The 24747-nt window shown below is 39.3% G+C and overlaps 1 protein-coding gene across 8 annotated transcripts in view; it reads right to left on the bottom strand.

Annotated features, from left to right (window-relative positions):
- LOC114149808 (stonustoxin subunit alpha-like) overlaps positions 1–24747 on the bottom strand; it is a 63948-nt gene that overhangs the window by 29297 nt on the left and 9904 nt on the right. For 2 of the 8 annotated variants that reach the window (XR_003596589.1, XR_003596586.1), the window contains exons 2-3: positions 20780–20826; positions 20302–20630 (exon numbers count right to left, since the gene is read on the bottom strand). Coding sequence is in view for 2 of the 8 variants with exons in the window: in XM_028025920.1 (XP_027881721.1) it covers positions 5072–5139 (68 nt within the window). In the remaining 6 variants the exon portion in view is untranslated. Of the gene's footprint in view, positions 1–5071; positions 5186–20301; positions 20631–20779; positions 22569–24747 lie in introns of those variants that run through there. The other 6 variants (XR_003596590.1, XM_028025919.1, XR_003596584.1 and 3 more) reach the window with 5 other exon arrangements.

Below are 24747 nucleotides of genomic sequence, written 5' to 3' on the forward strand. Positions count from 1 at the left end.
TCTGAAGTGTGAGGTGAACACCACAGCTAAGAGTTCCTGTCTGGTGGTGCAGTAGTTCTTCTTGGTAGCCGACAGATATCTGCTGCCATATGCCAGGACTCTCTCCTCCCCCTCCTGTATTTGAGAGAGAGCAGCACCAATACCACAGTCACTGGCATCACCATCAAGGAGCAACTCACCGCTATCCAGAGGGTAGCCGAGGACAGGCACTGATGTTAGGCGTCGTCTGAGTTCTTCAAAAGCCTCCTGGCATTGAGTTGTCCAGTAAAACGTGCATACTTTTTGGTGAGCTCGTGGAGTGGCTTGGCAATGGTGGCAAAATTTTCCACATAACTGCGATAATATGAAACCAGCCCCATAAACTGCCGCACCTCCCCCACGTTTTGAGGCATGGGCCACTCCTGTATCTGCTGAATCTTCTGGGGGTCTGTGGCAACAAATTCAGCCGAAACTTTGTGGCCTAGAAAAATTACTTGATCCCAAAACAGGCAGCATTTGGAGGGTTTGAGCTTGAGCTTAGCTGCACGCAGCCTGGTGAACACATGCTCCAGTCATTCCAACATCTGACCAGTGTTTTGTCCTAGAACTATAATGTCATCGAGATAGACCAAACAGGTCTCCCATTGCAACCCTGTCAGGACACGGTCCATGAGCCTTTGGAAAGTGGCTGGAGCATTACACAGTCCAAAAGGCATCACGTTCCATTCAAAAAGCCCTTTACGTGTGCAGAATGCAGCGGTTCTTCTTGCCTGAGGTGTCATTTCCACTTGCCAGTATCCAGATGTTAGGTTGAGTGTGATGAAGAACTTCACAGTGGAGAGGGTGTCCAGAGACTCTTGAATCAGAGGCAGTGGGTACGCATTCTTAATTGTTTGTTCTTACTTGAGATGGATTGCTGTCGATGTTTCTCGGATGGCTCCCACTGGGACAGGTCGCAGCCCTCATGCACCATTGGTAACCTGGCCCCCTGAGATGTCAAGTTGTGTGTGGTGGGCTGCATCAATTGTGTGACCGCACGGGCAGCCATCCTTGTCGCTTCATATCTTTGGGCTATTCCATTATCCAATGCAAGGGTGCACGGTCGCTCCTAACAGTTTTTGGATCAGATCAGGGTCTGCTAGAGCATTAAAGAAAATCTCCACACTGATGTGATCTTGCTCCCTCTCTGTACAGTTGGCATAAACAACAGAGACCTTTTCATAGATGCCATCTCTTAGTACATGTAGAGCTTCTCCAGTTTTCTTGACTCTTTGCTTCAGTTTGATGCCAATAGCTGCAGCATGTTCCGAACAAGGTCCGTAAGCAGCTTCGACCTCCTCAACAATCTGCCGATAGCTCCAATCAGCTGATCTGGGATTCTTATGGACAATGGCTCCAGCCGGACCAGTGAGGCAGAACCTTAACTGGACAGCTTCCGTCTTTTCAGTCCAGTGATTAGCCTTAGCACAGCATTCAAACTGGTAAAAGAAGCCTTTCCATGAACCTGTTCCATCAAAATGGCCTGGCCGCAGTATTGGAATCTTCTCATTACATGTTTGACACTCACTGCTGCCTATGTCATTCAATCCATGCACAAGATTAAAGGAACCGGAGTGCTGATCACAGACTGTATTTTGCAGCTGGGGTGAAATACAAAATCTGTGGTTGTTCTCTACTCTGCCAAATGGTGCTACAACATGATGTATGGAGCCTCCGCGCATGTGAGGGAAATCCAGTCGTGCAGGTGGACAAATTTGTAGTGTGTGGCCAAACCCCTCTGACTGATGAATAAGTGGTACCGTGTTGGTCAGAGATGAAGCTACACAGCGTTCCCAGTTCGGTGCAGTAAGCGGGGAAAGAGGAAATCTGTCAACAGCACGTACACCTCGGCTATCAGCCTTATTATCCATATAACATGTCGTCACATGAGGCGTGGATGCTACGTTTCCAGCGCCACCATGACTTGGATAGAAATGGGCTAAAGTCTCACCGCAGTTTGTTAAAGGGGTTGTAATGTTCTGATGGCGGCGGGGTAAGCGGCCATGGTAGAGCGTAATCAGCAGCTTCGCTCGCGGCTGGAATTAATTCCATACTCGTCACCCGCTGATCATCACCACGCTACTCCATTTCATCACACAAACCCGCATTGTCCTGTCGGGTCTCTTCTATATCCATCAGGAAGGGGTTTAAGCTTACTCTTTGGCTCCTTCCCTCCAAGTGCGTTGATACTTCGGCAGCAGCATTGGCGCCAGTCACAGCCATCTTGGGAACTCCCACAAAGTTCTTTCAGCTTGCTTCATCCATTTCTTGCCATTCCCCACCCCGTTTCTTTTGCTTTCTTTTTTTTCTAGCAGAGTGATCCCGGAGCGAGCCCCCAGTGTTACCTAAGTAAGTCCAGAACAGGCTGGTGTCTACTTTGGCTTGTTTGCTGGTAACAAGCTCATAGGTCCTGCTCTGCTGGCAGCAAAACAAGGAAGAGGCAGATGAAAGCTTGTAGAACTTTCTTCCTCTTGGCAAGGTGAGCAACAACAACTACTCCACAGCTCGAGTCTCTCAAGCTAACACACTCCACTCTTCTCTTCCTGCTCCTATCCATTGCTCTCCACCGCCCCCCCTAGGGAAAGGCAGGGCCTGTAACACAGAGATATTCAGTGGCGTACACTGGACTGTTTGATATCAGACAGAATGGATTTGGAGAGGAACACCGCATACCCATCATAACCTAAAGAACCAGACATCAGTCTCTTCATCCCTCAATCATTTCCTGAGACCGAAAAATAATATAAATGGCAATTTAAAGAACAAATCATACAAATAGATTAATAGATTAATAAATAAATTAATAAATATTGTGAAGTGAAACCGTTTATTAGGATTGTGTAGGAAAAATCATTGATATTTCTTATAAATATAGTGTTTTGTGGTCAATATTATTTCACCATTGTATTAATGTGGGTGACCAGATTGGATAAGACTTCCTATCAAGCTATAAGAATGAAAGAAAACATGCAGCCCATAGGCGGTTCTAGACACAGGCTAACAGAAGTGGCTCTTTGGCTCACTTATATATTAAATGATGAAATATTGCCCTGTCTTTTGTTTCATTCTTTTTTAATTGCACTGTAGGCAGCAATTTATTCACATATATGTACTTTTATTATATTGATACTTTAATTAAAGATGAGTTGTACAAGTTTATGTCATAGTGGGGGGTGGTGTGGGGAGTCGCCGAAGCAGTGGCGCCGGATTCATTTTTGAGGTGGGGGAGCTATGGGTGTTTCGTCACCTCTGTTACGCACTTTGAATGTCAGGCGCGCACACTTGTTCAATTGATATGATGGCACGTGTCAATAAATTCAGTGGGTTTGTCCCAAAGTAAACAGTAAACATCCCTTAACTGGAGGACAATGTTTTTGGGTCTACCATGCGCTGCAGTCATAGTGATCTGGTGGAAAATAAGTTGTCGGTGGGGAACATGCAGAAGGCAGCTTTACACAGAGCATTTAGATGGCGGAATGGACTTTATTTCATTTTCCGAAAAGGAGTCTGGAAAAATGTAAAAGGGGATAAATACCTGCAACCGACCTAAGAACAGCTGAATACAGAGATCGACGGTATTAAAACACTGTGTTTGTATGAAGGTTTTGTCATCATTACATCATTGGTATGAATGCACCAGCACCCGGTGAAACAGTTGTCCAACCGGGTGACCCGTCAGCTCTTCAGTTCACCAAACCACACACACACACAAAAAGCTCATAAACCAGCAAACCGCCAGAACTGTGCACACAGTAAAAAGCTCTGGCAGGATCCAAACGACCGCTCTTAGAACTACGGGAGGATTCAAACTCCACTCATTCATTTTTAGCTTACAGAAAAAGAGCCAAGTTGCCAAATTTACAAAAGTAAACTGATCAATAACATTTAGGCTTTGGCGTATTCACCCCCACAGACTCACACAGACTCGCTACCTACAAGATGTTTTGACACAATATAACTTTTTTATTACTCCTAAATGTTGTTAATAGTAACAACATTTTTATTAGATAATAAAAAATAAAAAAAAATTCTTTTCTGTTTTAATTAAATCAATCAATGAATCAATCAAATTTTATTTGTATAGCACATTTCAGCCGCAAGGCATTTCAAAGTGCTTTACATCATTACAAACACAGAAACACAAAGCAATATAGAATCAATAATCAAAACACAGCATTAAGTCAGGTTCCATCAATAAATTTGTAATTGATTACATTTCAAATACAATCCTAAACAGGTGGGTTTTTAGTTGAGATTTAAAAGAAGTCAGTGTTTCAGCTGTTTTACAGTTTTCTGGAAGTTTGTTCCAAATTGATATTTATGGCTACTGATGGCTGATTGGCTTTTGGAAGAGCAAAGAAGAAAAAAAGAATAATGCTATTATTTTTCAACCTGAGCAAAAATGATCTGCTCTACGCAAAGTGTGGGGGAGCATTTGGTCCGGACCCGTAAACGGACATGGCCTGATGTTCTTTTTATTTTTTGTCACCCCAATGCCATTAGAAAGAAAACATTGTCACAGTGCTATATATGGTGACAAATACAGAAATCTCATTTAATTTTTAGGCAGAATTGATCAAAGTTCAAGCCTTTTTTCAGATGTGAGGCCGGTTCACGATCCCAACCCGACCCAAAGCTGCCGCATGTGTGTAAACCTTTGGGTGACTGTTATGATCTGGAGCCTTAAATTTGGTCCAGATCTCAGTGCTGTAGGTTTAGTCTGTACCTCTGTCTGTATATAAACACAGACTCATGTCAGTCACGGATTGCCCGAGTGATTTGCCCGCCTGTGTAAATGTCTGGTGGGACCAGCCGACGGGCAGGCCAGGGTTGTAAAGTGTGGGGCCAATGGCCCTCTGGTCCCCATTGTTCCGGCGCCTATGCGCCGATAACATGTTTGCATACACCTCAGAAAGTATGTAGATGAGCCCCTGATTTCACATATGAACATAGAAATGCTGGGAAATGAGCTGAGCTCACAACAAACACATTTGAAATAAAAACTTTTTAGACTGAACAGTTCGTACAGTTACAGCAGTTAGAAACATCTCACCTCTCTGATGGTGGAGATCCAGGAGATTTAAAGTCAATGTGTTTATCATTTGACCTGTTGCTCTTCATGGACACACAGCTGGACTCTGGTTCTGGTTTGAGTCTCTGATGGATCCTGATAGAAAAACTCATGTTAAGAATCTTCTGTGGAGTAGATTATTTTTTAATCTACTCCACAAACAGATCATCAACCAGATGTTTTAAATTATTCCCATCAGAACCGGTCCAATCCTCCAACATGTTCCTGATCATTGATCCTCCTGAATAATGTCCAGCCTTGTTTAAAGAGCAGAAAGATCTGATTCTGAAACAAACATGTTGATTTGAAATGACTGAGAGGAGAATCTGATGGAGCTTCATTCAGAACCAGATGGTCAATTATAAACCATCTGGTTCTGGATGAGATCCACATGAGATAATCCACCATGTTGGATAATGTTTGAAGCTCAGAGTTGAACCTGAAATCATGAAATTAATTTAAAACTTTTTTTCTTTCAGTATTAATCTGTCAGATTTAAAGAACAATCCAAATATCAACCTAGAAAAGAAATTCACTTCTGCCTTCATGTTTGTGTGTTAATATTAATCTTAAACTAAATAAATGAGTCTGTTTCATCTGGAAGAAAATAGTTTGATGGAGAAAAGGATAAAACACATTTAAATATTTGTGCTTCAAGTCTCATGTCAGTATAATACTTAATATATCTATGTCCTTATTTGTTTATTCTTTACATATATTTTAGAGGTTATAGCAGAAATGTATGTTAATTCTGGTTAAATATTTTGTTTCCTGTAATTCACTAGCAGTATTATTTTACTTATGGTCTCAATATCTGGCCAGTAGGGGGAGTATCACTATAAGAATGATGATTAAATTGATCTCAGTAAAACATCAGATCAGATATTGATATTTCTGTTTACTAGATGGACCCGGATATGCACTGGGTAAAGAATGTGGATCTAAACAGACCTGTTTTATTCACTGATGTTCTTCTATCAGTGAGAATGCATTATTAAGATCCTGTTGATGATTTTTGGTCTTTACTTCTGCAAACTTTAACTATTTTTTTCAATGTATCTATCAAAATGTTCGGCTCCTTCTGCAGAACTGTGCTATATCTTTTGCTAAATTTTACTACTGTACTTTTTGAAATATTTTAGCTTTTATGCAAAGTTTAGCCCCATAAAATCTTCAAAAGTCCACAAAATTCAAGAAAAATTTTCGTTTTCTGTCTTCAAATGATTTGGATTTTGATATTTTTTAAGATTTTTCAATGATTGCGATTTAAGCTTTATGCTGATTTTTGAATGTTTTCAGGTTTACAATGCAATCCTATGATGGAATTATTTAACTGTTGTCAGATACACACACACATACACAGATATACATACAAAGCCCTGTCACAATAAACAATAAATCAATTAATCGAATGATAAATGAAAATGATCAACCTCATTTTAATTCATCACCTTTATCGTTTCTTCCTGCCTTTTCCTCTTTCTATTGATGACTCTGGATGAAAAAAGGCTCAACTCCTGTGCTTTTCACTGACTCCCTTCCTCATTTCCTTAGTGTAAGGGAGGAGTGAACTACTGCATCAGGTAGTCGGATATGTCCATCTACTCTATCTAAATCTAATAACTGAACTTCCTGAGGGTTCTCAGGAGGAACAGCATCAAGGAGAAGCTGCTGGTGTCCTTCTACAAGTGCTCCATAGAGAGCATACTGACCTACTGTATCTGCATATGGTATAACAGCAGCACTACGGCTCAAAGGAAAGCTCCCCAAAGGGTTGTGAATACAGCCCAAAAAATCATTGGCTGCCCTCTCCCCTCACTGGAGGACCTGCACAGCGACCGCTGTCTAAGAAAAGCACAACACATCACAAAGGACACTTCTCACCCCGGACCTTCTCTGTTCACACTGCTGCCTTCAGGCAGAAGATACAGAGCAACCAGAACCAGAACCAACCGTCTCAGAGACAGTTTCTACCCGATAGCAATAACAAAACTAAATGCAATCAAAAACAACCATTAATCATCATAATGATGTATGTGAGAATGTGGCTATTCTTACTTTTTTTTTTTGCCAGTTGTTTGTTGATTCTTGCGTTGTGAATTGTGAGACAGTTATTGTTTGTTTTTGGGCATATGCACCGACTGATGGCACCCTTTGAATTTCGTTGTCCTTGTGACAATGACAATAAAGATTTATCTTATCTATCTTATCTTATAATTATCAAGGACAATATAGTATACATACTTCATAATCTGTGCTCTTGGTTGAATGTAGTTTTTATTTCCACTTTGGTTTTATGTTGTGTTTAATTTTTATTCAAGAGCATTTTTTTTTGTTAACGCAGACTGAGAGTCCATTTTATTTTTGGTTGTTTTGTTCATTTTGTTTACCAGTTCCAGTATTAAGTGTTGTTTTGAAAATAAAGTAATAAAGTAATATTAATTATTTTTGGCAGGATGCCTCATTATGTCATTATCATTACATAGCAGATTAAAATGGTCTTCAAATAATATTATCATTTCTCGCAATATTTTTAAGACAATTAATCACATACATACACACACACACACACCCCTACATACATACCTACTTACATACATACACCCCCCCCCCCCCCACCACACACACACACAACGGTGTAACTTTATCATGCAAGTTGGTGGGGACAAGGAGGAGTGGGAGGCGCTAATGCACCCACAGTTACTGGAAAATCTTTTCCTTTTCTGTGCCAAGAATAAAGCCAAAACGTCCATGTGAATGCCATACAATCTGTATCAATAAATTAGGACATAATTCCTGATGTGGCTTGTCAGATTAATAATACCTTTCAAAAATAACTTTTTAGCAGACATTAAACATACTACAAAAAACTTGTAATTTCTCCTGGTGATAGAATTACTAACAAAGGAACTTTTCAGCTAGCTTTTCAAGCTAAACGCTTGCATACAGTCAGGGCCAGCCCAATGCATAAGCAAACTAAGCAGCTGCTTAGGGCCCCAACACCACTAAGGGGTCTCCTCAGTGGAACTGATATATTTTATATATATTTTTAGTAATAATTTCTGTCATCATAACATCAAAAACACACAATTTCACTTTGAAGTGATTTGTTTTTTACAGTAATATATATTTGATAATGTATGTAGAAATCATTATTTATTGATAAAAAGAAAACAAATATATTGCTCTTGGGGCCCAATGGTGGCCACAGTAAGTACCACATGCTTCGCCGGTAACATGAGCTGCCGTGCAGTGAGCATCCAAACGTCCAAAGCTTTGGTCAGAAGTTAAGTTAGCAAAACAATGTCTCAAAAATGACTTATCCTTCAGGGAGAGAGAAAAGAAACAGGAAGAATAGAAAAAATCCAAGATAAAAGTTTGTCTTAATGTACCTTGGTAATGTAAATTTAATGTAAAAGATTTGTAAAGCTGCTAATAGAAAATTAGCTTGAACGGTCCAGTTCAACAGCCAAACATTTATGCTAGGCTCTTTGTGTTTGTGTGAAAGTGAGTTAAACTTTAAATGAGTTGTTTCTCATGGTTGGCTCAGTTTCCTAGTGAAGTTAAAAGAATAGTGAGAAGCTTATGTGTGTGTGCATGTATGTATGTGGATATTGGACAATTGGACATTTTTTAATCTTTTTTTGCACTTTAACTTGACTGCCAGGTCAAATTGACCCAAACACTATTTATGTAAAAAGTAGACGCAGCCGGGGTTGCAAATGTGTAAAATGAATACATTTTCAGTTAATATTACCTATTATGCACCTATTAAGACAAATAGAAACAATTTCATGCAAGAAAATACTTCCAACTATTAAAAAAACAAACAAAACTTTAAAACGGGTCAATTTGACCTGCAACATAACAGGAGGGTTAAGTTGATGCCAAACAGAAGAAAATGCAATTAAGTGTTTGTGGCTAAATGGTTATAGAAATATAATAGTTTATGCAAATTTGTCCTGATTGTAAAGTGAATTTATTCAGCTTATTTTTTTTCCCTGTTATTCATCAGCAGTAATTGCTTATGTATGGTGTCAATAACTGGCCAGTAGGGGGCAGTGTCACTACCTGAATGATGATTAAATGGATCTCAGGGAAACATCAGATCAAATATTGAGATTACTCTAAACTACATGGACCTGGGGAAGCTCTGGGTAAAGATTGTAGATCTAAATGGACCTGATTATCACAAAGAAATTATTTCACTAATTTTTGCAGTACCAATTATACATTTGGACTTCACTGTCTCCATGGTACCATGTTATCTTGGAGACATCAATGTCATTGATGTAATACATATAAAAATAAAATAACCTGAAATTCTGTGTAATATCATGATAATGTTATTGTCACATGGCCACAATGACAGATAAATATTGAACAGTTACAGCAGTTAGAAACAGCTCACCTCTCTGATGGTGGAGATCCAGGAGATTTAAAGTCAATGCGTTTATCACTTGACCTGTCACTCTTCAAGGACACACAACTGGGTTCTGGTTCTGGTTCTGGTTTGAGTCTCTGATGGATCCTGACAGAAACATGATGATTAAAACTTAATCTGTTCAGTCTGGATGAAGCAGCAAAGAGGAGCAGCAGCAGCTTCATCATCACGTCTGTTCTGGCCTGATATAGTGAACGCTGTGTGAAAAGGGCTGTGGACAGTTAGAGATGGTGACCTCACCTCTGACCTTTGCTCTGGCTCTCATCTTCCCCACACAGAGTGGTTTTAGAGGGAGGGACTCCCTCCTCTCTGTCCTCACACTGATCCATGCTGCTGAATTCACATCAGCTCACACACACTTTCTACCTTCACCTGCAGAGGAAACACATCATTCATCTGCACATCAACTCTGATCATCCTTTACATCATTAGAGCTGGAAAAAGATCAGCTGCTCCTCCTCTGATTGGCTCTTCTTCTCTGCTTCATATCAGTGTCAGGTGAATGCAGTCAGACAGCAGAGAGGCAGAGGAAGCTGCCATCAGCTGCTGCACTTCTACTATCAGTCCACTAGATGGAGACATGGAGCAACATTTACATTCACTGATTCAACCTGAACAGGAAGTATTTTAGTTAGTTAATTATAAACTCTATAAGTGTATTATATGTTTCATCATAAATTAACTACTTAATAATCCGGCTGAATCTAAGACTAAATATTAAAAATAATTTTTCATTTTAAATGTAAGCAACATGAAATTGTTGTTTCTAACTTTAATGGTGGAGACCAGAGTTTGACACCATGAAATAAAATGATGAAGCAGTTTGTCCAGAGAAGAAAAGAAACATCAGCTGTTTGTCGTATTTGATTTTAGTTCATCAATAATTTATTAATCTTGTAAATTAACCTTCAAACAGCAGAGAGATGAAACTTTGAGCTGAAATCAGAAGTTAACGTCAGAGAGCAAAAACAAAAGTTGGAAGTTTGTTCCACCACAGAAATGCACAGTACCGGCCACAAAGTCAAGAAATTCTGCTTGTAAATTTATATTATTATCTTTAATTCTTACCTGTGAAAGGTAAAGGAGGTGGGTCCACTTTGTACTATAAAACGGTTGAAACTAGTCCATGCAGCACTTTCTCTCCACTGCCACTTTCAAGATGGCGGTGACGTAAGTAGGACTCAGCGTATTTACGTATTAATGCCTATTGTCCAATCAGCGATTTCTCAGGTCTCACACTGGGACAAACCTCTTCCATTTTGTTAATGTTGTAGCGTTTTTGTAATTTGTAATTGTGCTATGTTAATGTTGTTTCAGGGCTCTGAGTTAAAACTGATAAAGTGTCAAAATGATCCGATTGCTATCCGCTGTTCTGAACTGCTTTGAATTTGTGTTGTGTCATCATTAATGACCAGCAGCCTGATGTTTCTATTGTCTCTTGGTTTGTTTTGCTTCATGTCCGATTGATGAATTTCAGAATGACAATGTCTGTGTTGGTGAAACTTGTAAGCTCCGCTGTTGCAGGCATGTCTGTTTTAAAGTTATATTATCATGAGCTTTATTATTTGTGTATAAAGGACCCGGTCATTAGCCCCGCCCCCCGGCCCAACTCTGACTTGTTCCACTTGTGGACAGCTCACCTGGTTTGTAGTTTTTTCTTTCAGAGCAGAAGAACCAGGAAGCAGAAGATCTGCAGTGAAATCAGACTACAAGTGGCTTATGTGATCTGAAAAAAACTAATATTCTGACTGAATCAAACACTTTTTAAAATTTATTTTGAAAGGAAGCAGCAGGAAACTATTGTATATGAATTTAATGGTGGAGAGCTCTCTTACAAAAGTCTGATTCAGATCCAGGATGAGACATAAACCCAAGCTTGACACATTAGTTCGTTCTAGTTTTATCCGTTTCACAAAATCCAAACCAAACTAAGGAGTTGTGACTATGTTGAGCCAGGCCTAAATAAATCAGATGAATATGTGTTAATAAATGTCTTAAAGAAACCATGAGTTCGGTCACAGACTCACTGATGCTACGCTAGATAAATGACATTCGCCAAACCGCACATCGAACAAATAACATCTTTTGATGGAAGATTATAAGGAATTGAAGAACATCATACTCAAGGCAATAAAACAACTGCTAAAATAGTAAACAACAGTCGATTGATTGAATGCATAATTTGCTCAGAATTTAAATTTTCATACAATTTCTAACTAAAAACCATCATAATCATGCCAACCATTTGCTCAAATAAACAACTTTAAATTTATAAATCAGTAGTGGAAGTCAATATTATAATGTGCGGACCTGATAGTGTTTATTTTTTTCTCTTTTTCTCAGTGAAGCAGATGCTTTTATTCTCCTATTACTTTCCTCATCTGCTCTGCGTTCTGCTCTGTGTATTGTACTATCACTTTTGGATCATCTCTCTGCATGTCTTCCTAACTGTAAACTATGGATCTGGGTTTGATGAGGAGAATGAGCAAAGGAGAGCCTTCCTGCCCCACCAGGACATTTACATCTGGATACATGATGAATTCCTGGGGGAAGAGGAAGACCCTGCATCTGTCCATATTGTTGGTTGAGGATTTTTAAGATGTATATATACACTGCTCAAAAAAATAAAGGGAACACTTAAACAACACAATATAACTCCAAGTAAATCAAACTTCTGTGAAATCAAACTGTCCACTTAGGAAGCAACACTGATTGACAATCAATTTCACCTGCTGTTGTGCAAATGGAATAGACAACAGGTGGAAATTATTGGCAATTAGCAAGACACACTCAATAAAGGAGTGGTTCTGCAGTTGGGACCACAGACCACTTCTCAGTACCTATGCTGTCTGGCTGATGTTTTGGTCAGTTTTGAATGTTGGTGGTGCTTTCACACTCGTGGTAGCATGAGACGGACTCCACAACCCACACAAGTGGCTCAGGTAGTGCAGCTCATCCAGGATGGCACATCAATGCGAGCTGTGGCAAGAAGGTTTGCTGTGTCTGTCAGCGTAGTGTCCAGAGGCTGGAGGCGCTACCAGGAGACAGGCCAGTACACCAGGAGACGTGAAGGAGGCCGTAGGAGGGCAACAACCCAGCAGCAGGACCGCTACCTCTGCCTTTGTGCAAGAAGGAACAGGAGGAGCTGCAAAATTACGTCCAGCAGGCCACAAATGTGCATGTGTCTGCACAAACGGTTAGAAACCGACTCCATGAGGATGGTATGAGGGCCCGACGTCCACAGATGGGGGTTGTGCTCACAGCCCAACACCGTGCAGGACGCTTGGCATTTGCCAGAGAACACCAGGATTGGCAAATTCGCCACTGGTGCCTTGTGCTCTTCACAGATGAAAGCAGGTTCACACTGAGCACATGTGACAGACGTGACAGAGTCTGGAGATGCCGTGGAGAGCGGTCTGCTGCCTGCAACATCCTTCAGCATGACCGGTTTGGCAGTGGGTCAGTAATGGTGTGGGGTGGCATTTCTTTGGAGGGCCGCACAGCCCTCCATGTGCTCACCAGAGGTAGCCTGACTGCCATTAGGTACCGAGATGAGATCCTCAGACCCCTTGTGAGACCATATGCTGGTGCGGTTGGCCCTGGGTTCCTCCTAATGCAGGACAATGCTAGACCTCATGTGGCTGGAGTGTGTCAGCAGTTCCTGCAAGATGAAGGCATTGAAGCTATGGACTGGCCAGCCCGTTCCCCAGACCTGAATCCGATTGAGCACATCTGGGACATCATGTCTCGTTCCATCCACCAACGTCACGTTGCACCACAGACTGTCCAGGAGTTGGCGGATGCTTTAGTCCAGGTCTGGGAGGAGATCCCTCAGGAGACCATCCGCCACCTCATCAGGAGCATGCCGAGGCGTTGTAGGGAGGTCATACAGGCACGTGGAGGCCACACACAATACTGAGCCTCATTTTGACTTGTTTTAAGGACATTACATCAAAGTTGGATCAGCATGTAGTTTATTTCACTTTAATTTTGTGTGTGGCTCCAAATCCAGGCCTCCATTGGTTAATAAATTTGATTTCCATTGATGATTTTTGTGTGATTTTGTTGTCAGCAAATTCAACTTTGTACAGAACAAAGTATTCAATGAGAATATTTCTTTCATTCAGATCTAGGATGTGTTATTTGAGTGTTCCCTTTATTTTTGTTGAGCAGTGTATATATAACTCAACTTTTGATAACAGGATTTCTGCTTTTTGGACTTGGCGGTTATCTGGTATATCATGATTTTAGAAAACTTTGGCAGCTGTTCTGCCCATTGAGATGCTGCCTGTCTCATACAAGGAAATGCCTTGCTGTAAACACTCAGACTCAGATATTGTGTGAGCAGAACCACAAACAAGAAGAGATTCTTGCTGAGAGAAACAGTTCAGTTGCAGTTCCTGAAACTTAACGGCAGAAGGAACAAACATTGGAGAAGTTGCACTCTCATAAGTTTGGCTGATCATGAGTTTGGCTGTCTTGATTTGCCATTGAGGTTTATCAGTGAGAACAATTGTTGTCATGTGAATCTGGCTCCCCACTGAGATGCTGGCGTCGCCGGCTCTCCTCCCTCATTCTCCCACAGATCAGTAACCCAGGCTGTTGCAATGCACCAGGTAGCTGAGTTGCTCACTGGGGCAACTTCATTTCTCCGTCATTTCTCCTTCTCCCAAACCACATGTCCTGTTTTTATATTAACAACATGTTGTTTTTCATACGCAGAGGTTTTTTGCAGCTTCACACTGTGTCCTTAGACAAGGTTAGAACAGCAGTCTTCAGAAACAAACAGTAACATAAATCTTTATAACCTTGAAAATAGTGTTTTCTACCATCATAATGTTAAAAATAATAATAGTACATGACTGAATGCCAGAATGAATTTGCATCATTTTATTTCAGGGAGGGAAAAAAGATCAAGACATGCAGACAAGAAGGTGTAATTACTGACAAACACATTGGATTCTGATGGGTTTGGGCCACCAGGCTGAACTAAGAGCAGCAGGTTACTGGCAGAGGATTAATTACCATGTAACATATGTGCTGTTGGTTTTGTGAAACCAAATCAAGGTTTAATTAAGTCAGGATACCTGATAATTCATGGTTTAATCTTCTATCCTTTTTTTGGGAAACATCACTCAAAGTTTGAATCCAGCAAATAGAAACATAAAATAGTTTGATCAGAGAAAAACCAAAGAAACATCAGCTGTTCATGTTGTTTGGTTGCAGTTCATCAATATTCTAATAATCCTGAAGAATAAAAGGAAGAGATGAAACTTTGACCAGAAATCAGAAGTGGATGTTTTCTAAAAACATCAGAGAGCAAAAACAAACAAGAAAGTTCCTGAGGTCAAAGTTCAAGAAGGAAAATAAAGAAAACTTACAGTTTGTTCAAATGATCCAAAGAGTTGATGAAGAAAATATGAACAACAAAATGAATCTAAACTGAAAGTAAATGTGAGGGATGTGGTGGGACTGATGACATCACAACTCACATGATTTTAGTTTCTTCTTTCAGAGCAGCAGAAAGTCTGCAGTGAAATTAGAGGCAGGTTGATAAAACCTTCATGAGGAAGGAGAGAAGTTCTGATGAAAATGTTTCATGATGGAATCATGAGGAGAAAAGAGTCCAGAGAAAAGAACAGCTGATTCCTGCTGCAGTAACTGGTCTGACTAGAAATACAAACAGGAAATAATCAGAAAGATCTAAATAAATAATCAGTAGTTCCTGATATCACCACAATACTGCAGCTGAAATCACACATTATTATAATATAGATTATTACTAAAGCTCCTATATACTGTCTCCAATATATATTTTTATATAATTATTATCTTTCTTACTTCTGAATCATGAGGCTTTTCACATTCCTGGGTAAAAGTTACTCAAGAAATCAAAATGTACAAATAATATGAATTCTGATTGACTAGAAGTTACCTGTGGAAAACCACAAGGTCAGAACTGGGTCCTAAACTTTTCTTACTTTACATAAATGATTTATGCAATGAATCTAATATTTGCTGATACATTATTTTGATCTGGTCAGTTTGGAGCAGCAACAGTTTAATGGAAGGAGAATTACAAATATTAATGATGAGACAAAACTAGATTAACACTAAATTATGGAAACATTTGTAATATTTAGTAACAAGAAAGTAAAAAAATGAAAGTGCATACTTTAAAATGTTATGATTTAGTTTCCTGGGGGTCCACATTGAGCAGGGCCTCACATGGAACATGAACACCTTGGAGCTGATAAAAAAGGCCCAGCAAAGACTGAACTTCCTGAGGGTTCTCAGGAGGAACAGCATCAAGGAGAAGCTGCTGGTGTCCTTCTACAAGTGCTCCATAGAGAGCATACTGACCTACTGTATCTGCGTCTGGTATAACAGCAGCACTACGGCTCAAAGGAAAGCTCTCCAAAGGGTTGTGAATACAGCCCAAAAAATCATTGGCTGCCCTCTCCCCTCACTGGAGGACCTGCACAGCGACCGCTGTCTAAGAAAAGCACAACACATCACAAAGGACACTTCTCACCCCGGACATTCTCTGTTCACACTGCTGCCTTCAGGCAGAAGATACAGAGCAACCAGAACCAGAACCAACCGTCTCAGAGACAGTTTCTACCCGATTAGTTTTTTGGGGGGGTTTCTTACCAGTTATTTGTTATTTCTTACATTGTGTGTGAATTGTGAGACAGTTATTTTTGTTTTTAAGCATATGCACTGACTGATGGCACCTTTTAAATTTTGTTGTCCTTGTGACAATGACAATAAAGATTTATCTTATCTTATCTTAAGTGAATTTAAAGGTGCACTATGAGAGTTTAAAAAAAAATATATACTTTTTTACATATTTGTTAAAACTGTCATTATGTTGTGACAGTATGGTATGAAAGATAATCTGTGAAAAATCATTTTCCCCTGTCTTTTCCCAATCACATTTTATCTGTTTCATAGCAAACTGTCACAACATGGTGACAGCTTTAACAAATATGGAGAAAAATATTTTGATTAAAGTTATATATTGCACCTTGAATAAAATGCAACTACACAGCATTTTTTTGAGAAGTCTGGAATGTATACGGGCTGCACAGTGGTGCAGTTGGTAGCACTGTTGCCTTGCAGCAAGAAGGTCCTGGGTTCGATTCCCGGCCGGGGTCTTTCTGCATGTAGTTTGCATGTTCTCCCTGTGCATGCGTGGGTTCTCTCCGGGTACTCCGGCTTCCTCCCACAGTCCAAAAACATGACTGTCAGGTTAATTGGTCTCTCTAAATTCTCCCTAGGTGTGTGTGTGTGTGTGAATGGTTGTTTGTCCTGTATGTCTCTGTGTTGCCCTGCGACAGACTGGCGACCTGTCCAGGGGTACCCCGCCTCTCGCCCGGAACGTAGCTGGAGAGGCACCGGCAACCCTCCCGACCCCATTAGGGACAAGGGTGAACAGAAAATGGATGGATGGATGGAATGTATATTTTGCATGTTGTCTGTGACTGTTGTTCATGGGGAGAGACATTTCAATAATCTAAAATTAATAGAAAAAATTTAAGCAACCTACTTGCAGATTGTTGCATGTAAAATTCATGAGCAGTAAATATTGTGCTAGTATCAGTTTTGGACCAAAGAAAGCAAGGCAGTTACAAGCCTTTAATATTGTGACGCTTTTTATGGGTCAAATAGACTCAAAAAATGGTAACAGCAGCTGCATGGGGGGCCCAATCTAATTTTTTGTCATGGGGCCCAAGATTCCTGGTGACGCCCCTGCAGACAGATCCAAATGACTGATGAACTTGTGTAGATTTCTCTGCAGATGCAACAAGGAGGAATTTGTGAGGCTGTATGTTCAGATCCCAGCAGCTGAAGTTCTGGTATTTTTAGTGAAGTCGTTTGATTTAATTTATTGTAAGTTATTGAGGCCACAGTCAGTGGTTTTTCTCACTGAGGAGAAAAAGTTAGAAGTTCATCTGCTATATGTGTGATGAGATCTGGATTCATGGTTCCCAAACCAGATGCTCAGATCTTCTCATCTGGAACATCTGGGAGAGCTTCTGACTAAAACTACAAACATCAGGTTCAATGAGGATCTGATAGATCTGAGAAGGTGAACGATGATGTATTACATTTTTTATAAGTTGAATTTTATTTAAGGTGTTTAAAAACAAAGTTTTTAATTTTGTTTGACTTTTTCTGACAATTATGACAGTTTTTCCTTAAAAATTGAGCCAGTTTTATTTATAATTGTCTTATATTTTTCTTCACCATTTCATCAAACTGTGTTAAAAATAAATAAACTCCAGTCACTTGAGGAAACTGTATTAGTGATTAATATTTCTGCTCCAGAAATTAGATATTCCATTTTTAGTTCAATACATTTACTTTATAATTGGTCACCAAATGATTTATAGAATAAATGTCGGCCAGTAAACGGGTCAAAATCCTTTAAAAAATAAAAATAGTATTACATCCAGTAACAGTTCATTACTAAAAACACAAATTAAACACCAATTTAATTCACATAAAAATTAATCAACTTTGTAACAAACATTTCAAACAGATCCTCATAAAATCAGAAGTTCAGTAGATTGATTTTATTTTCTGAACTTTTTAAAGTTTTATTTTAAAAACTTAATAAAAACAGAAATGTTCAATCTCCCAAATGTAAGAACAATAATGACAATAGAATAATTCAGTTGAATTGAATTATTTTAAGCAGAACCAAGTATGATAAATAATGTAATCATTCACAAGTTCCCCAAATGTGAGCTTCTTTCAAAACGGAAAAGATTTCAATGAACTTCTAAACCATCATATTACTCCTGGGTAGAGACGCTCCCATCAGGGTTTTTCCTGCCGGTTCTGATCACCATGAGGTCCGATCACTGCCGATCACAGATACCGATCACATGGATTGGCTGTTAATGTTTGGCTTTAGGTAGAAATGCTACTATGTGATCTGGCAAAATGGAGCCATAAAATCACCTCATTTAGACAAAAACATGTCCAATACTTGCAGGCTCACGGCTAATTGTTCTGGTTCTGATGGCTTGTTTCTGACCCAGTAGAGTAATTCAGCAGAACACAGGGAGGAGGCAGAGGAACTCCATTTGTTCTCTCAGATTATCTCATGTTAGGACATAGAGAAAGTTACATTAAAACTTTTTTAAAGTTTCCTCCTCAGTACCGCGTAGCGATGGTCCAACAAAGAATTATTGTGATGATTAATCAGGTTAAAAATTGGCTCATTCTGAAGATTTTTAACCATTTAAACCTTTTTTATACAGTTTTATACATTAAAAGATACAAAAATAGATAATTAAATCACTTGTTAGAATATATTTACAAAGTTTTTCCATCTATTTTTAAACTTTCTAACTTCTTTTCTGCAGTTCCAGGGTGAGTCTTTCTTCATGACTCTTTAAGGAATGAGAAGCTCAGCTCAATGTTTTTATCCAACCTTGTTATTAATCAGTGAAATAAGTTGGAGGAGAGACGTTTGGTTCCTGTTGCAGCTCAGTGTTAATCTGGTTAATCTGAGAGATGAGCTCCAGTCTAACACTGCAGTGAGGATTAAAACCGGCCAGACAAGGTGAGGGACGGAGGAGAGGTCACCATCAGGAAGTTTGAACCTCTGCAACAAACTGCATTTTAATCACAACCAGCTGCTGATTTTACTGGGTTTTGCTTTTTCCAATTAAATCCTTTATTTTCCGGTTTGGGTTGAATCAGGTGTGGCCCACGTTGGCGCTGTGGCGGGTCATATCCATGTTGGTTTATTCACTAAAAACAGGTTTACTTTTTGTTATCAGATTTAAATGTAAAATATAGCAGAGATGCAGCGATCAGACCTTTTCTGTCCAACACTGATCTCCAGTTTTCATTCTGCTCTGATCTTCCAGTTCCTGGGATTTTTCCTCCAAAGAGAAAAATGTTCTGCAGGTTCTGAGTTTCAGGTAGAAGTTCTGAATGAAACAGAAAATATGAAGATTTTCCCACTTTAGGCTTCAAAGCATTGACCTCTGACCTTCATGGGATGGGAATGTTTGACTTTAAATCAGGACTTTCTGAAAGGCAGAGTTGATGAAAAAATCTTTTTAATGCAAATATTTAAATTTGACCAGGAAAAGAACAGAATGAGCAGCAAATGAACCAAATGCAGAAAAAATTTTTTATTTAAAACACATGAAGAAAAACTGCAGCAAATTTACAAAAGGAAGATTTAATATTCAAATCTGACATGTTTAGAAAAATAGGAGCCGATAGAAACAGAAAATGATCAGTGATTGAGAAAAACTGATCAACATTTCAATGAAATCTGATGAATGAAAGGAAAAAATAAGAGAAACAACATCTTGATATTCAGTGTGAAGCTTTGACTGGAAACAACAGAAAAACATGAGGATCCTGGAATATCCTGGAATAATCCTGGAATAATCCCAGCTTCCATCTTTAGGACTGGAAGAAAAAAAGTTTCCAAGGATTCAATCAAATTGTTTCACCAAGAAATAGATTGTAGAGACTGAACTATCTGTTCAACAGTGAGAGAGTTTCTCTGACAGGAGGAAAATCTTTAGACTCTTTAGACTCAACTCAGCACAGAAACACTGAGGAACCAGACCTGAGCCACGAACCCAAACCAGGAATCAGAGGTTCAGTGAATGTGGTGTTGAAGGGTGGAGGAGGATCAGTGAGTCAGAGGAAACTCTGTAGAAGGACAGAATGCCAGCAGGACAGTCCACATACACTGCTACTCTGTTAGAACAGAGGAGGAGAGAGACGAGTTTCTATGTCATTGTGCCAGACAGAGTAACCAACATCAGAGCAGCTCAGACTCCAGGAATGATCATTATCCAAACCAACAGTCTCTACTGTTCCTTTCCTCCTGATTCTTCTGTAACTCACTGATATATCAACTCTCCTCTCCACTCAACCTCCCAGTAACAGCGACCAGTCAGACCAGTTCTACACAGCAGCTGATGATAATCAAATCTGTCTGGATGATCAGGATATGACTGAAGCTCCTTCACAATGTCACCTTCCTGTTGTCTTCAGACAGTTTGAGTTTTCTGTTCACTGTGTTTGTGTCGATGGTGAGTTGACAGGAATCTGATGGAGAGAACAAACACAATCCAGCTGCAGTTATTGATCATTTATTGACACTTTGATGATGACTCCTGAATGAGTGATGTGACAGTTTGAAGATGGTTGAATGTGAGCTGCTTTGTTGTCATGAATCAGATGAAAAACACACTTACACTTCCTCAGACCTGGTGTCAAGAATGGGACTCCAGCAGGCTCCACCCTGAAAGGAGGAGGGGGGTCAGACCATCAGTCTCTTTCAGCAGCAAACATGGACATTACATGTCTCTCAGACACACATTGTCCTCCACTGAGACAGGAACAGTCCAACATTTGGATTGCAAACTGCAGTGGATGTAGGAAGGACAGTTGGTGCTGCTGCAGCACAACTCATTTCTCCAAACACAGGAAAAGCTCCAACAGAGAGGAGAAAGGAAATCCCTCAGTAACAACCTGAAGAAACTCACTGAAGCCTAAAAGGACATCAGGAAACTAAGGAAACATTTCTGGAAGCTCAACCTGATTTAATAATCAGCATTAAAATACAATCAATCTAAACTCTGACACAACACCTGGATACCTGTTCCATCCACACTCCCACACACAGATGAAGGAATGAAACACTAAACAGCCCTGCTGCTGAAAACCTGCTGTGGCCTCACTGTAATATCCAGAAATACAAACATTAAAAAGGAGAAGCTGCATCACATTCAACAAAGAGTTCAACAAGAATCAAAGATTTGATCTCTGAGCTCAGACTCACAAACCAGGGAGAGGCTTCCATCATCACACACCTCTGACAAACACCTCCAACCTTTCAGCACTTCCTCTACCAACCAACACCACCAGGTGGCGCTGCTGCACACATTTACAATGAGACCAAGAAGAAGAAGCAGCATCCTGAATCCAGCAGCTGCAGTAATGGCTTGTGAAAGTGTCCAAGGAGCATCTGGAACCAGAACCAGCAGATCCAACAGTCCAGAGAGTCTTTGTTTGCATCTTTCCTCTCAGATTTCCAAGCTGCTCTGAGAGGGAAATGACATCATCGTTCTACTGATGATGTCACGCTCTGATGTCACTGATCAGGAGCTGCTGGACTTGTACATTTCCAGCATGGAGGACAGAGAAGATCTCAGCTCTGATGAGGAGCTGGCCTGCCTTCAAACTGATTCAGGGTCAAAGAAATATTTCCAGATGAAGTCAGACTAAAATGTTGGATTGTCCTGCTGTTGCAATCAGAGGCCAAGAAGAAGCTTATAAGAAGAAGAATATAATTATTGACCTGAACTGGTTCTAAAGGTCTGGATGGTAAAAACATCCATTGTTTTTATGTCTCATTAGTTTCCAGAAAGAGTTGAAATGTTTCAGAAGCTTTTATCCAGCAGCTCAGTAAAGATCTCTCCTCTTTCCAACCTGATTTAGTCCATGAAGCAGAACATCTCTGCTGCTGCAGCAACAGGAGGAAACTTCTCCAGCTCTCAACTTCTACACTCTGACTGCTTGGAAACAGATCAGGGAGGAACAGCCTTTTCTCCAGGCTGCCTCCTCCTGACTCTAGCGCCACCTACTGGCTGCTCACCAGAGGTGGAGAAAGAACTCAAACAATGTACTGAAGTAAAAGTACAAATAAACAGACAAAAATGTTCTCTAGTAAAAGAACCACATTAACATTTTTACTTGATTAAGTATTTAAAATATTTAAATTATTAAAAGTAAAAGTACTTGCTGAATGTTTTACCTAATGGTTAATACAATATCATTAAGTGTACCGATCACATTAATTGTACTACATCAGTAATGAGCCATTTAAAGCTGCAGATAAATCATGTTTTATTGTGTTTACTCTCTGTGACAGTTTAGATTTAGATTTGTGATTCTATGCATCAGAATATCAGGATGACCTGCGTCTCTCTAACAGTCCTTAACTACAATCATTTTCAGTAAATTAGATATTTATAAAATGTATTTCAGTAACTCGGCTCACAAGTTAAACACATCATACAGATTAATTCCCCACAAACTGTTTTAAAGCTTTTATTTATAAATTATCATGATTTGTTGCTTACTGTCATGATCTGTGTTCATTTTGAGTCTCTGTCCTGTCCTCCCTTTGATGATTCCCAGGTGTGTCTCATTCCCCGATTACCTTCTGTGTATTTAGTGTCACTTGTGTCTCTGTTGGGTCCTCGTCTCACCTGGCTTCCTGTTCCCTATAGTCTGTGTGCCCAGTCTCTCGTCTCATCCTTCATGTACCGGTTGCTACCGGCGTCCAGCCCAGGCTCCGCCCGGCCGTGCTGCCCGGCTTTTGGATTTGGTGGACTGAGTAATTTTTGGACATTTTTCATTAAAAACATTTATTTCTTCACATCCTGGGTCTCCCGCCTGCTGCCTTCACTACCTCACACCGTTTCCTGACACTTACAGTTAATGAAAACATGACATTTCTGATCAGATTACAGACCAATAAAAAACCTTAATGTAGAAATTTGGGTCTGATGAAAAATATGTTTAATATCTGCTTAAATTGTTTTAAAATCCTACCAACGAGCCTCATGGGAACCAATATTCTAATTTATTGAATATGACTGTAAATGTAAATATGAGATGGAGATTATTCACATTAATTCAGTAACCAGGATGTGGAGGAGTTTAACGTTACTGGGACATTCATGGCAGGAGACGCTGCGCTCCATGCGCCCCGACCGCAGTAATCAATGTTACTGCCAGTTCAGCTGCTTACAACTATTTAATTGTTTTATTTATTGCAGTCGATTTAAACTAGAAGCTGGTAAGATTACATAAAACTTCTCTAACCTAAATCAGTTTAACACCCAAAACTCAGACAGCGTTTAGCAGCTTAACTTTCCTCGATATGTTTTTCAGATTTGATGGTGAATTTTTGAAAGCTAGCAGTTCATGATATCAGGGAGGCAAAGGCAGCACCAGAATCATTGATTACTTTCAAACTAAAGAACAAATCAAAAAGAGCAAAGCGACTTGGATGTAACTTGTAACGCAACGCTTTATAGAAATGTAGTGAAGTAGAAAGTACAGATACTGTAAAATGTAGTGGAGTAAAAGTTCCCACCATTAAATCTACTTACGTACAGAAACATGAAAAATGTCCTTAAGTTCAGTAACAAAGTTCTTGTCCCAACAACCAGGATCAGGTGAAGGACCTCTGCAGTCCCATGATGCTTCCTCTCCCTCTTCTAAACCATCTGATGGGCTGATATCATCCCTCTACTTTATCAATAAAATGTTATTTTTCCATAGGCAGAGGAACCGGGGGACGTATCACCCCCCCAATACTGGTGACAGTCACATTCGTCTCACCTAATAATTTCACCGAAGTTGCGAAGAATTTTGAAATCTTCCACTCGCGTGCTTTTATTTTGAAGGCCCCCCTTTAAGGCTCAGAGGGCTTAAAGGCAACAGGAGTCAGAAACTCCATGTGAAAGAGGTAAACAGCCTGTCAGGAATGTTGCCATGAACATTGTTTGTTTATAATATCTTGCTGTCACTTTACTTTCACATGTATAACGAAATTTTTGGTTAAACCGTTTTAATTCTGGAATACTCACAGTTCAAAATGTTACTACTAACTTTGTCTAAAAGTTAGTTACTCTAGTCACAATGTTTTACTTCATCACAATGAGGCTGAAACAGCAGCAAAATTAGCCTTTAGCAACGGCTACACAACACCTGATCATACTGACCACTTAACATGTTAATTATATTATATTATATTATATTATATTATATTATATATTATGTTATATTATATTATATGTTATTTATATTATATTATATATTATATATATATATTAATAATGTTATATTATATTATATTATATATATTATGTTATATTATTATATTATATCATATTAATTAGTTATATTATATTATATATGTTATATTATATATTATATCATATATATATATTATATCATATATATTATATTATATTATAGTATGTTATAGATATTATATTATAATTATATTAATTTTATATATTATATATTATATTATATTATATTATATTATATATATTCAGGAGGATGGCGGTGCTAGAATGTGAATGATGAAGAAAAGCGAAGAAGCTCTGGTGAGTCTTCATTTAGTTTATTGGAATATGTATTA

The sequence above is a fragment of the Xiphophorus couchianus genome, chromosome 8 (genome assembly GCF_001444195.1).
Source record: "Xiphophorus couchianus chromosome 8, X_couchianus-1.0, whole genome shotgun sequence".
Lineage (NCBI taxonomy): Eukaryota > Metazoa > Chordata > Actinopteri > Cyprinodontiformes > Poeciliidae > Xiphophorus > Xiphophorus couchianus.